The sequence below is a fragment of the Cupressus sempervirens genome, chromosome 5 (assembly GCF_028749045.1).
Source record: "Cupressus sempervirens isolate cs-2001-9-10 chromosome 5, ASM2874904v1, whole genome shotgun sequence".
Classification (NCBI taxonomy): Eukaryota; Viridiplantae; Streptophyta; class Pinopsida; order Cupressales; family Cupressaceae; genus Cupressus; species Cupressus sempervirens.
Genome location: NC_143122.1, coordinates 540890898 through 540906888, shown reverse-complemented (window position 1 = coordinate 540906888; position 15991 = coordinate 540890898). Strand labels below are relative to the sequence as shown.

The window sequence follows — 15991 nt, the reverse complement described above, 5'->3', positions numbered from 1 at the left end:
TTGATAAAAAAGAATTCTTCTTTATGCATTTGGAAGAGTGAAACAACTGCCTTTATTCTGCTATTACCTATTATGAAAATCATCCCACTAGAAATTGACATGTTCTTTTTCATTCCTAAATTAACAGAGGTGCAACAAATTAATATGTAAGGAATTCACTTTTTGACCTACAATGTGTAATGAATTCTAGTTTTAATCAATGTACTAAGTAAATCAGTAGCATGCCCCCTGAATTTAGTAATATGCTTTTCTTCAAAGAAAAAATTTCCAATTAGTGGTTTTTAATGTTCAGAAACTTAGCCAAGCTTTCCTCGAGTTTTTACCAAGCCCAACGCTCGTGAAAATTTGGGTCATTTATTGCCAAATCTGAGTTTTCCAACTATAGTCTGAACAATAATGTTGAGACTCAGACTTGCCAAACTATTTTTTCACTTGACTCAAATTTGGTACCAAAGTTCAGTAAAATCTTGGCAATTGAAAATATTATTATATTATACTACACAAAAAGAATGTTATTAATAGTTTTTTGTTTGAAAATTTCAAGTTCTCTCTCTCATTGATATTGCAGACTCGACTGGGTCTTCAAATCAAGGCTGCAGACATGCCATGAGAGGCTCAGACTTGCTAAGTCTCAATACTATGGTTTGAACACATACACTTCAAGAAATATAATTATTTGACTAAAAGGTAAATAAGTGATTTGGTTGTTCACCACAATCTCCAACTATGGCTCAAAACAGTTTTTAGGTCAAAAAATGGTACAAGTTGAACTGTTAAACTATAATTATTGTTGCAAATCTGAAATCAATGTGATATTCATTCATAATGTGTATGATTATAGATTACAAACTTACACCTTGATTATAAAATTGAAGCGTGTCGTAGTTGTCGGGTGTGGCTTGTTCGCTGGGATCATACATCAGCATTTGATGTTTTGTTTTGTAACAATAATTAGTCTGTGGCATTCTGTTCAATCGGTATCTATTGTTTTGATTTCTGCAATAAAACGAAGTTCCAAAGCGTATTGTGTAGCATGTTCTGTTATGCAGCATATAGTGCGTGTATATTGACTATTGAGTGTTTTTTGGAACTTGGCTCTGAGAACAAGGCTGTCATTAAATTGACCCATCCTTGTCCGCATCAAGGAGTTATTTGATAAACATGACCACAAGAAAGTGCATGCGAACCAAGACAATATAGCTTCAACATCATGTTTTGTAGCCTCCTAGTTGACCGTAGCCTTGTCAGCTCCAACTCTATTTTGTTACTTTGCATTTTGAAATTTGGAATATTATATTATTTGATTATTATTCTAAGTTAGCAAATTCAAGTTATAACTGATTTATAGGTTTTGAACTTCTAACTTAGACGTGAAGCATGTGACATGCATTGTAACCAGAAAATGAATGAATGAACATATTTCATGTCTCAGCAATCTCATTTCATTCTACTTTTGCCTAAAATGCAATTCAATTTGCATGAAAAAGAAAAACTAATATGTTGTTCTTTATCTTTTCTATATTAGGGCTTTTCAGCACTTTTTGAATCTCATTATTAGTTCCATGTAATTACAACTATGCTTTAGGTTTACCAAGTGAGTCCCAATCCCAATTAATGTTATTATGGTCCATACATCCAAATAGATGATCATCATCACACTTGGACCATTCATTCTACTCAATTTAATAACAGATGAGCACACTCAGAAGAAAGCTATCACTAATAGGACAACAAAAGAGATCAATGCATAAAGAGGAGCCACACCTGAAGTGGTTCCACAGTCGTATCCTCAAATCTGTTCCTCCAGTTAACAAATCGCCACCTGACAATGGTAGCAATGAGCGGATACCAGGAAGTCGAGGTGGTGGTTCATTCAACTCATCCACTCCATATTTTGAATTTGCCGCTCTTTTAGAATTAGGGCTGACTCCAGACTTCAGAGCAGATTGACTTGAGGGCCTGGCCAATGCAGCAGGAATCTCAGAAACATCTGCACCAGCTTCAGAGCATGGTACTCGAAAGACCTGTAAAATTAATTTCAAAAAGGAATCTTTCAAAAGTGATAATTTATCGAACAGACAAGATCTTGAAAGAACTGCATAGCCAATACCTTCTGACAGCTACCATCCTTTGCATTCCACAAAGCCACCTCATTGATCCCTGCAGCTACATATATCAGGGGATCACCTGTTGTACATGGGAAAGAATTTGAAGCTGCTGCATGAAGACACATTTTCTCTATAAAGCAAGCCATAGGATGCTGCCATGTAATTACAGGGATATGAAACCGCACATCCCATAAGGTTAGCACCCCTCTGGATGAACCTGAAACAAGCCAACTCTGCAATGGATCCACCACAACTGCAGAAATGTAGCCCTCTTTTGGACTTGCTTTCAATGTCCATGCATTTATCTGTGCCCTTAAGTCCCAAAGATGAATACCATTATGTTGGGTGCTGTAAAGAATCATCGGAGGACCTTCTGTACCAAAACTTTGCAAACTTAGAACTGCTCCTTCCTTTGTCTCTTTCTTTGCAACATCTTCAGTGCCAGTGTACCTGTCAATGCTGCCATCTTCTCTTAAAAGATAGTTTACAGAGAAAACATGTATCCTGCCACTACTAGATGCCACAGCAACTTGTGGCCCATTTGCAAACATTGCAACATAAAGTGCTCGGCCATCACCTACAGAGTAGGTCAACCTTGACCGAAAAGTAATGTCTTTTTCTAGTCTTCGGCTATCCCAGATTTTAACTGTGGAATCATCTGATGCACTTACAAAAAAGTTATGATCATGTGAAACTGCAATGTCATTGACAGCTAACTGATGCTCTTGAAGATGTGCCACCAAAATTCCACGTGGTCGCCATGCACGATCTGGGACAGATGCTCCAGGGTAAGATGACAATACAGATGCATCTGCTAGTGATGGCGAACCTGCAGTTACACTTGATGACAATAAAGAGCTCTTAGAATCATCAGAAATAGATATATCTTTGAACTTATTCATCACGTAAGTTATGTCATCATTTTCTCTTCCAACAGAATCTCTCGGGACTTTGTTCACTTGTCTAGTAGAAGCAAAACTACCACTCAAAACAGAACCACTAACCAACTTGGGAGGAAAAGAACCTCCCATACTAACAGATCTCTGTATTATCTCTGCTGCAGGCATGGATGAGTGACCAGCACCCAAAGTCCACTGTGAGGAAACAACAGAACCAGCAACTTGTGCTCCAGAAAAATTTGTCATCATAATAGGTGTTGCACCTTGCGGACCTACAACATCCTTGCTTATCTCTTCATTAAAGGATGATCCTATCGAAGACATTAGATTTTTTCCGCTCTCATTTTTCTTTTCAGCAAGAGGGTACACATAAATTGGGACACCTTCATAAGATGGCCCATGGTTGGAACCATTGCCTGTCACAGAATTCAAAGGCATTCCTAGAACAGAAGCTTGAAGATTCTCATGATTTTCCAACTCTGAAGTATTTTCTCGAGACTGCACTGTACTGGAGAGATTTAGTATGTAGCTTTCCATTGCTTTCATCCTTGCACAATCTTCTGGCTCAGATAAACTTATATTCTGACCAAAGGATTCTATGTTTGGATGTAGATATGACTTATTAATTAACCAGCTTTTGGCCACAGCTGGATCAACTGCTACAGACGAAATAGATGAAATCTTTTCAGGTATTTTTTTATTAAAAAAAGAAGCATTATTTGAGTTTAAACTAGGTTCAACAAGCTTCTGAGAAGCTGAAAGTTGCTTAACTTTGCTCTGACGGTTGCCTTTCTCTGAAACCTCTAAACACTGTGTATTCTTGGCTTTCTCTAGGACTTCATGAAATATCTTTCTTGACATTGGAGATTTCAGACATGACAATAACTCAATCTCTGAAGTCAATGATGCTGGCTCTCTGCGAAGAAAAGGAAGAAGAACTGGTGACAGGTAAACATAAGAGTTAACTGGCTGTAAACTCTCACTACCTGCAGCAATAAAATTAACAGCTGCCCTTCTAACCCATTGGCTAGGATGACACAATAGTGGAGCAGAATGTGTAACTGTTCCAATCACTAACCATTTTCCTAGTAATTTACTTTTTGACAATGCTGCCAAACATTTCAAGGCATTCACAATAACTTCTTCCACAACATCGTTTAAAGCCTGCTCGATGTAAGGAAAAAGATACTGCTCCACACTAATCTGACCAACAAAATAACATACATGAATAATCTGTTCAAAGAATACAGCTCGTAACTGTTCATCACGATCATTTAGAAAAGCTGGGAGAATAGGCAACAAGAAATCATTACTTTGCTTCTTTCCGAAGAAATCACACAATTCCTTTATGTGCTCTAGCAGTGCCCTCCTAATGATTGGACTTTGCTTTGGTCCCATTACCAATTCTTGTATAACATGAGCTATTGTCTGCCGTAACTCTGTAAGTTCTGCATTGCATTTACTGTTCTTTTGATGACCTGCAGCTTGTGAACCTAAAGTCTGAGCTGAAGCCAAAGGACCTTTGCCAGCCTTATGTGAAACATTTGATCTATCTAAAATATCTCTCTCATTCAAAACTTGTGAGCGTATAAGAAAGTGTGAGGCAGTTGCGGCAATCTTGTATATGTTATTAGCATAACAAATACGAACACTCTCCTCGGGATCATCTGGTAATGTTGAAAGCATAGGAAGAATATATTCTGGAAATATTTTTGCATCACTTGGGGGAAATTCATTGACTAATGAAAGTACATCGCAAACAGTTTGCAAAGCAGCACACCGCACAATAGCAGCTGGATCAGAAAGCATTGCAATGACATAAGGAAGAACATGCTGTAACCGATCTTCATCATCAATGTAGTATGAAGAGCGAAGCAATAACAGTATAGCTCCTCTCCTTGACTGTGTAAGTGTCCCACTTCGAACACATGCACATAATAATGATGCAATTAACACCATTCCTTCACACTTTGTGCCAGACTCCACTCTATCTAAGTGTACAAGAACTGAGTCCACATTTTTTTCTGTCCCAACAACTGAAGTGACTGGATCTTTATTCTCTTTTCTTTCAGAAAATGAGTTGTTTTTTATCATATTTTTATTAACATTTAATTGCAAAGAGTCAGAGCGTTTCCTGATTTCATGACTGGATCTAATTGCCTGATTATCATTCTTCTTCATAAGAGAATTTCCAACATAATCTAGCTTAGCTTTTTCACTTACATGTGTTTCATAATTTGGTTGCAACAAGTCTCTCTGCAGAGTACCAATATCACCAATCAACCCTGAATATGAACTTCCAACATTATTTCTTACAGATTGAACATTCTTCTCAAAGCAAACTTTAATATTCTCCTGTACACCAATGTTCAGACTGGGACCAGCTGACATAGCAATCTCATTGGCACTGGTGCCTGATGCTTTATTCAGTGCATTGTTTCCCTCTGAAAAAGTTGGTGCCATTTGCTTGAGAATTTCAGGAAATGCACTTTGTATGACTGCAACCTGCAGTCAGCCAAATTAGGGCTTCTGAAAACTTTTCTTACAATGTCAGTAGCCTAGGATCTTAATAGAATAACTTACCCTTTTATCAGTGTCCAGAGGTGTTATCCAAGAAAACAGGTTGTGGAAAAATGGAAAATTGCTTGGAAACACAATGTAAGCATAGCTTTGCAAGTAACTGTCGCATGACAAACGTGCCTCTGGATCCAATTGGATCATATGTAAAATCATACTGCGGATTCCATCATCAGATATCTGATATCAATTCCACAGAAACTATTTTTAGAAATGTATTCAGTTGGCAAATTAAGAAAATTCAAATTTTCATTTTCAAATCAAAACAATTGTTACTCTACAATGAAAAATGTGGGAAAAATAAAAAGAATAAACCTTCTCCAGGTATGGTCCAGGGTCATACTGTCCTCTTCGGTAAGCAAGTAGCTGTGATAATTCAAATAATGACTGCCCCTCAAGAAAAAGCTCGGCAATAACACACCTGCAGAAACATGCAATAATTCAATGGACTATAGTGATGTGACAAACTTATGCATGTCAATGTATTTTATCATATGAAATATACACGTACATGTGTATACAAACTATTTCATTGGTAGTCAAGAAGCTGTATATGGATGTACGCGTATGACACACATAAAATAGCTCAGCAATAACACATATGCCGACAAATCAATGGGTTATAATGATAAAAGGAAGTCAATACATGCCAATGTAGTTTATTTTGTATAGAGGGGGAGAAACATACATCTCTCTCTTTGGAGAGCAGTGTTGAACAGCTGAAAACTCTGTGTGTGTGTGTGTGTGTGTGGGAAGTCAATACATGCCAATGTATTTTATTTTGTATAGAGGGGGAGAAACATACATCTCTCTCTTTGGAGAGCAGTGTTGAACAGCTGAAAATTTTGTATAGAGGGGGAGAAACATACATCTCTCTCTTTGGAGAGCAGTGTTGAACAGCTGAAAATTGTGTGTGTGTGTGTGTGTGGGAAGTCAATACATGCCAATGTATTTTATTTTGTATAGAGGGGGAGAAACATACATCTCTCTCTTTGGAGAGCAGTGTTGAACAGCTGAAAATTGTGTGTGTGTGCGCGTGTGTGTGTGAGCAGTGTTTCTCCGAGTTTCCAAGACAAGGATACGTGGGAATGGCAACCTTTTACCAAAATTTGAGGATGGTGGAGGTGTTGGAGTAATTAGGACATTATCTAATTATTAATTAATTAGATCCTTATTACTTTATTCACTTAAGCTAAACTTAGTTGTTTTTTATCTTTTATTAGATTAGGTTAATGATAGCTTCACTTAGTTCAGTTGATCTTTAGTTCTTTGAGCTAATTTTAGATTAGACTTCTATTGCTTTCAAAGAAGCAAGTCCTTCATTCATTGTAATCATCCAATTTCATTACACCTTTATCTCAATATTGGCTTCCTCTTTTGTAATGTCCCCACTGCTAGTGTTAACTTTGGAAGAATAGAACCTGCAAGGAAATGTCAGATTTAGACAATAACAAGCTTAACTATAATATTCTAGGTGCAGAAGCTACCCCAAGCCTTAAGAATGTCTCCAAATCGGGTTTCCTAAACCCTTAGCTATTTCATCGTCATCTCTGGAGTGCTCCACCTAAGGTTTCTTCTTGGAAGAGGCATTCCCTATCTAAGGCTAATCACATATAGATATGTTGACTCGTCAAAATATATTGGCACTATTATGACAATCTCATCTAGCCATTCATACCGGGTTATACTAATCTCTCGCACTAACATTATTAGCCATTCGTACACAGATTGTACTAACCTCTTGTATTAGAACTATGAGGTTCCATTTATCTGATCTTAGCAATTCATATAGAGATGACCCCAAACCTTATACTACACATAGCCATTCATATAGAGATGAGTACAGTCCCTACACTATCACTATGAGAGTTTGATCAATTACTTCTTTGTATCCAATTAATGAACATAATATTAAGGTTAAATACCCATTACTTTGAATAAATATAGATTTCCATATATATGTGCTTACATACACAATTACATATAAATATATTCATATAGCCAATCTTGTATTTATTGACATATCATATAATAGTGTAAAGAAAACTTTGAATATATAACATATCTTTATGATGTCTTTACCACCTTTTAGAAATGTCTTGTTTCTCATATTAATTATAAGCCAAGAGGTGTGCAATTATATCTCTTTTGTTATCTTACTCTTGTTTGACCCTTTGATATGATTCTCCTTTCTTATTCAATGGTGATTTATAAATTTTGTTTTATTTGTAATCTATATCCTTCCAAGCAGTCACAACCCTTCATAATCACAATCCTTTTGAAAAGTCATAACACTTCATAATTACAATCCTTTCAAAAATTCACAAAACTTCATATTACAACATTTTCAAGAGTCACAACTATTCATAATTACAACCTTTTGGAAGAGTCACATCCATTCATCATTGCAACCTTTCGAAAATATCCCCATTTTTGTTCTCATTATTTTCCTCTTCCATTAATCCTTCTTTAACTCCTATCTTCTCCTCGTCTTCCTCCCTTCCTCTTTCAAATGAACTCTCCTCCCTTACACACACATATATATAAAGCCAAGATTTATTATTCTGTTTTGTTGAGATTAGTTGTTATTATTTGTAAGCTCAAGTAGACTCAAACCCAAGACCTCCCACATGAGAGAATCACAACTTGCCATTGTGTTGTAGGGCATTCCCTTCCTCCCTTCTATACATTATTTTGAAAGTCACAAATCTTTATTAAATATATTTTAACCTTTCATTAGATTTACTTAATTTGTATTAGTTTATATTCTATTATTTATTTTATGTTTTTTATCATTTATTATTAAATCTGATTTAGAAAGGTAACATACATTTTGCAATATTGTTTCATATAGGTACTTTTATTTATTTATTCATTCATTACAATTTTATCATTATTTAACTGATTTATTTTTAAATCATATTTTAAATAACATTTTATTGATAATAGATTGTAACATATGTTATTATTTATATAATGATAATAACTTATTATTATTTATTATTTTAAATATTTTAATATATGATTTTATTATCATTATTTATTTAATAATAGTCTATTATTTAATTATTATTAAAATCCTATCTTGAAATGGGGACATAACTTTGGATCAAACCCTCTTAAGGTTGCAAAGCATTAAACATGGTTTCTTCTCTTCACATATGAAAGGTGTTTTGCTTGCAAGTGGTTCATGGGCTTGGGGTGTTGAACAAAGAACTCCAACAGGAGGAACAACCAATTATATATGATATTAAGTTATACTAAAATGTACATAAAATTATAATAATCAATATTAAACATATATTATAATGAGCTTATTTTTTAAAACATGTTATATACTAATAGTTTTTATTCAATATCTAATACTTACTAATTTATACTATATAAATAATCAATATTTTGTATATACGAATTTTAATCTTTCAACATTTTAAATATTAATAATCAATATCACAAATAAATTATAATTGAATCCACAAAAACTAGAGTTTTTAACCTTATAGGGTATAGTTCTTTTAAAATGACAAAATTATAGCTAAAGGTTTTTAAATCAATTACATGGCATTTGCCCAAGTGAACCTATAGACATAGTGTTTGGTTTTGAGACCAAAGGAAAGAGAAGTGAAATTGGTGCAAATCTTTCTCTAAGGTTCACAAGTAAGTAAACTCATTAAAGAAGAACAAGATCAATAGAAGAGGGGGGAATAGCACAAATCATGCACTAAGGTCCCTAAGCAAAGTAACGTAGAGGATAAACTAGAAATTTCAGAAAATTGACTATAAAAAAATACAAAACCAACATCAAAATACAAGCAAAATGAGATCTATATGATTAAAAAATGGTGATATTGCAACCAAATGGATTTTAAACATGAATGACAATGTGATGATACAACAAAAAAGGGGATGGGTTTCTAGTAATGCATTTGAGGGGTTTTTGTTTTCTTTTAAAAGTCATTAGGACGTTGAGGGCTTTGCATCCCCAAGGGATGCTCCCCTTTGCAAAGCAAGAATCCTTCATATCAAGAACGTGGTGGACATGTCCTATCCCCATATAGGTGAATGTAGGAATACATAGATACACATACATATTTAGAAAGATATATACACAAATGCACACCCATACATATGTGTGTATGGATAACACATTCAATTGTGACAGTCTCTAAGTGTTCATTTTGTTATTGTAATTGTGCTAATAACATTTGATATCAAAGCCTATCAATCTTAGCCTCTAGATATAATCAACTCAAGGTTTTAGATATTTTACACCTTAATAAGATTAGCACAATTAGGCTTCTTATGATCAAGGCCTTGAATCTTGACATTTAAAGGGCTAATGCCTCTTAACCTTGGTTTAATCTACTCTCTTCAACGACTTATGGATTTTTAGAGTTATACACCAAGAACATTTTGCATCCCATAAAAAATTTGCCACAAGCTTCTCAATGCATTATGGTCTTCTTACTAAATAAACGAGAACCTAGAAAATTTGCAAATTACTACATTTCAATCTTCTTCCAAAAATTAATAGTTTTTAAGAAATCAGGGTCAATGATGTTCAACAAGGTTTTCCATGCTTGGTTTGTGTTTATAACGTCTAAATTGCATCTGAATGGTAGGGTAAACAAATCTAAGTGCTTATCAATTTCATTTTCCCATTTTAATGTGACCCAAGATTTTTGAGGCTGTTAGGATTTTTTCTGCATTTCAATCATTTCTTCGACAAGCTTTCATTTCATTCACTTCATTTTTGGAAGGACAGATTTAAAATATGGAAGCAGCCCTAACATTTTACTGCTTTCTTGGGGTTTCGGGTTTCACCCACAACCTAGTCATTTTTTTGATATGATTTTACTTCATTGACTACAATTTTTTTAAAGCAATATTCACATTTAGAAGTGGTCGTAACGTTTTACAACTTTTGAAACATATGAGAAACTTGAAATGAGGATTAGATGCCTAAAGTGTTTTGTGAGTGTTAAGGGTTTGGGAGGGGCTCATAGGCCATTGGGGTTATGGTTTATGGCACAAAAATCATAAACACCTTTTGACTATTTTTAAAATAATTTAGTTTTACATTTTTCCCTCCATTCAGGACACCTACGAGTCCGCAACAATAATCAAGAAATCTTTGAAATATCCTAGAGTCCTCAAGTCACCCGCACACTAGGAGGTCATCTTAGAAATGTCCTTGGGTTGGTAATGGATGTTGGGACAATGGGGGAATGTTTTCCCCAAGTCCCTATGTCCAAGAAACATCACTAGTCCAAAAGTACAAAGATTTAGTGTGGAGTACCCATATTTGTGCGAAACACTTACATACTATGATTTTGTTCTTTCAATCTACGATTCAAACATGGTCGGACATATGCATTTTAGCACACTTAGTTAAAATTCGCAAGAGCCATTTCAAAGTGAGAATTTACAATTCAAGTATGCTTCACGTTCATGTTATAGAGGGTGAATGTGGCATCCTAGACTTTTACTTCATCTCCAACTTTTCTTTTCTTTTCAATCCTACATACTCTAGAGAAGCATTGCCCTATTTTACATCCTTAACTTTAAAAATAAAAATAAAAATAGAATACGCTGTAAAGATTTATATTGTCTCAAAGGCTTTGATTTCAAGCAAGACCCCAAAGCCCATGAACAAGAGTTCCTTGACATTACTTATAACCTTATATACTCAATCAAGAAAAATTGACTTACTTCTTGGCAATCGAAGAAGTTGGTGTTTAATGAATGCCTTATAAATGTAATCATATGAAAATTTAAAATTTCCCTTAATTTTTTGATAGTCTTCCTCTAACATTACCTAAAAATGGCCTGCCAAAAAAATTGTTCAAAAAAGGCATCGCCTCATCTCCTACTAATTCCATCCCAAGATGTAACATAAATTAAACAAATATTTAAGCAAAATTGTGTAGTGGTAAAAATAAAAAAGAATATATAATATGAAAGAATACTAAACATGAAAACAAATCTTTAATATTGTCTAAAAACAATTGTGCAATTATTTTTTACATCAACTTTTGAGAATATGCTAGATGATTGAATCATGAGATTTCAACCACACAGCAATGCACAAGATATCCAAAGTAATTTGTTTTGTCCATAGACAAGTAAGGCAGATGTAAGGCAGGTTAAAAAGGAAAGCTCCTAAAAATTCAAAAGCATAAGAAAAAATCATGCACCATTGACAATGAAAAGTCAATTGACCTTGATGCCATCAATTCAAATTCTACGTGGATTGTAACAGATGATGTTCTTCTCGATCCAAATGATTTTAATATCCTAACAGAGGTCAACAATCGTAATGGTGTGGCCAACATTGATATTGATGATTTGAACAACCTAGAAGATGCTTTGGTGCAAGATTTTCATCATTAGGGGTTGCATCCCTCTAATGTAGCTCTTTCATAACAGCAACAGCCATTGGCTACATCTCGAAATGGAAATTGCATAATTTACAAGGAAAGAAATACTACTTAAATAGAGAATTACAAGGAGATCTTTCCACAATGGAAGTGATCAAGAACTAAAATAAGGAGAGGAACCTTACTAAAAAGTAACTAAATGACTAACATGGCCATTGCAAGCTAATTATAACTTTGTTAATTTAATACCCTTGCCCCCTAAATTTTATAAACTTGTCTAGGCTATGATACTTGGTTAGAATGTCTGCAATTTGATCCTCAGTTCGAACCATAGTAACAAGAATCGATGAATCACCGGTTTGGTGATTTGATTCATGGTTCATGATTTCTTTTTAACCGGTGAACCATATCAGCGATTTCATCACATGAATAGCTGATTCATGCAAAAAATCACCAAAATCACCTTTGTGAATCACAAAAAATTTAGAAAAGTGAGAGGATGATGATGAGGATTGAGCTAGAGCCTTATTTTTCATTTTGTTTATAGATACTGATAGACATACATTGCATGGATCTTCATCTTACATACATTTATGGTTTGATGTCTTATGGCTCTTAATCTTACATACATTCTATGATTTGACTCATTATGATCCTATGATTTCTATTTACTTCAGCTACAATTTACATTTTACATGTAACGTAGTTACGTATGTGATGGATTTATCATTTATGTTCCATGTTTATGTATGTTAGCTTCTATTTAATGATGTTATAGTGTGTTTAAGTTATATTCAATAAAGGGTACATGAAATAAGTTTTAAATTGTTAAAATCAATAAATTTCAAGGGTATTTTTAATTTGTCGATTCGTGGCCGATTTGATTCCGATTCATGGCCGATTAGCGATTCAATTCGGCCTTGCCGATTTCGATCTGATTCTGATTCTCATTACTTTGGTTGGAACACACTACAACATAACAGATCCATCTTCAATAAGCTTCATATTAAGTAGCAATGGAGCTCTACATGCTTTCTTCACTCGTGAAAGACTAGATTCTTGGAAAGCTTTAGCACCCCTTAGTTATCACATAATAAGGGTGAAAGCTCTACTTGAGGCATTTTCATGTTAGAAAGCATCTTCTAAAGTCATTTTTTGCCTCACATGTTGCTCTCACATTTCATAGATACTCTACATTGATCAAAGAAAGAGCTACTATTTGTTCTTTCTTACAGGTCCATGTGATTGCACACATGGGAAGATTGGACACATACCCAAAACTAGATTTCCTAATATTAATAGGACATGCAATCCAAGTTAGTGGAAGCACTCAGTTGTGGCCTTTTTCTTTTATTAGGTCATATGTGGTCTTTTGCTTTTATTAGGTCGTAGACATTTTCTATTCAAAAAGGACCTATTTTCCCGAAATCTATGGTTGACAATAGATAAGGAGGACGGACAATCATCCAAGACAATGTGTCTCTCCACATTCCACCACTTATGTACACCCAAAGCTTTAGCTTGCAGAGGCTAATATTAGGACTCTTTATGGGAGAAGAGACGAAACGGACCACCTTCATTAAAAATATTTCTACTAAATGTGAGATGATCATTATCAATGTTAAGCAATGGATAGGCTTTACAATTGTTAATGTAGCTTGTATGCAGCAATATCTAGCTTTTGGAATCCAATTTGGCCCTCTTTACATCAAGACTCCAAACATATGTTGTCGAACCAAAAACCTTGAGATGGGTTAGCCTTTAAATTCCTCTAGGGTCATCTTCTTGACAACCTTTGTACGAGACTAGTTAAGAAGATACACTGCAATATACACTACCTCAGCCCAAAACTTCTTCAAAACATTTATTTTCTCCAACATACAACAAGCCCCTTCCATAACAATACAGAAGTTGATCAATTTGTTTGAACAAAACTCACCCCCATTATCTGACCTATGAGTGATCTCCCCTTAATGAGTACCAAAGGTTAATTGAGTCCTAATGATTATCCCTTGATTCACAACACAATATATCCTTTCAATGATCGGAATGAACCCTCCTTCATACTTTATCGGTAAAAGGATCACCACCTTTCATAAGGATTGAGTCACTACCTTTCGTTGTTGCCTTTGAGAACAATATATTATTCCCCAAATTCATTTCCCGGGGATGTCCTTAAATGAAACCTTCACCCTTTCATATCTTCCAAAGTGGGGGAAGAGTCGCAACTCTTCATGATGTCTACCCCTTTGCAATTTACAACCTTTCACAATTGCTACCCTCCAAAGGATTCACAACCCTTCAACATTTTTGCCCTTTGAAAGAGCCACAACCCTTCATAATTGTCCCATTATAAAAGAGTCATAGACCTTCATAAGTACAACCGTATTTGAAAGAGTCACAACCCTTCATAATTACAACCTTTTGAAAGAGTTACACCGCTTCATCATTGCTGCCCTTTGAAAGAGTCACTTCCTTATTTCCTTCACATTCCTTTCTTCTTCCATAAGTTCTTTAATTCCTATGCTCTTTAATTCTTATGCCCTCCTCTTTCTTCCTTCCTCCAAACCTCCTTTCAAATGAACACTCCTCCCTTGTATATCTTATGTTGCGGAATTCACAATGCTTCATTAGGTATCTGTTGACCTTTCATTAACTTAACTTGTAATTATATTTTTAATTTATCAATTTATTTATTTATTTATTTATTTATTTATTTACATTTTAATATTATATTATTTATTATTAAATCCTACTTCATAAAAGGGACAATAGAATCCTAATATAAAGGCATTGTTCCCAATGCTGGAATAATGTTCCCCATGCCATGATACAAATATCTACCAAAAACTTGTGGATTAAAAAAGTGCCTCAAACGATAGAAAAAGGATTACTTTAGGAACAACTTTAATTAGAAACAATAAGTGGAAAAAGAACTAACAAAGTCAAAATTTGAATTCCCCTTTCCACTTAGGACTAGGAAGCTCCAAAAGAAAAAGGCATGGATTTGACAAAACTCAAGGAAGCCTTTATCATCGAATCTCCAATTGCAAAGAATACAATTTGAAAGGAATTTCTCGAGGACGGCCCAACTTCAAACAAAATGATTATGGCCCTTAATCTTCCTCTCCAATCTCATGCATCTGTTTCAGGATAAAGGCATAACCACAACTGTTCCAAACACCTACAACCATAAGGTCAAAGGAGGCACTTAAGCCACATAGCAAAGATCAAGGATTTCAAGAAAAAAGCATTTCAAACAAGTGGTGTGCACTGGTCACTTTCTCTTCCACAATGCTGCCTTGTGTGATCACAAAGAGGCTCCAAAACATACCATTATCAAAGCGAAGAAAGTCAAAAGGAAGCTGAAGTGAGCAAGTTCCAGCAATTGCAACTAGCAGTTAAGGAAAGGTTCTAACAACACTTTTTTGTAAGCTGATTGGGGACAACCCTTCTAGTTCATCCTTGCTCAAGGCAATGCCATGTATGCTTGTTTTCTGAGTTAACACAATGGCTGTGACCCCCCATGGAGAATTAAATTAAATAAATTTAAAAATATTGATATTCAAATATATAAAGTAAAAAATTATAAAATATTAATAGTAAAATAAACTTAAAAATATTGAACTAAACAATTATCTAACCAAGCTCAAGGTCAAAAACAATATACCTAATTTATAGCATACAAGCCCAAGGTCAAATTTAGCACACTGAAAATTCTAAACCAGGCAACTCAGCAAAGATGTTATTTATAGGTGCTAATCACTAATGAGAATATACTCAAAAAGAGTTTACATATTTATAGCATACAAGCTTTGGGTCAAATTCAGCACAGTACCAAAGTTCTAACCTAGGCAACTCAGCAGACTAGTTATTTATGCATGCTAATCCCTGATGAGAATAGACTCATAAAAGATACTTAATCAAATGGATTGGATTGACCAAAGTTCACATATTGGTCTTTCGCAAAATATAAACAATGTAGCAGATAAATCTTGTATATTTTGTGCAGGTCAGAAATTGTTCT

General features: G+C 34.6%; 1 protein-coding gene across 1 annotated transcript in view; it reads right to left on the bottom strand.

Annotated features, from left to right (window-relative positions):
* Positions 1-15991, bottom strand: part of VPS15 (protein kinase family protein / WD-40 repeat family protein) — a 94441-nt gene that overhangs the window by 13226 nt on the left and 65224 nt on the right. Inside the window, exons 7-10 of the mRNA XM_089831761.1 lie at positions 5900-6005; positions 5591-5764; positions 2111-5512; positions 1765-2024 (exon numbers count right to left, since the gene is read on the bottom strand). Coding sequence (XP_089687887.1) covers positions 1765-2024; positions 2111-5512; positions 5591-5764; positions 5900-6005 — 3942 coding nt within the window. The remainder of the gene's footprint in view (positions 1-1764; positions 2025-2110; positions 5513-5590; positions 5765-5899; positions 6006-15991) is intronic.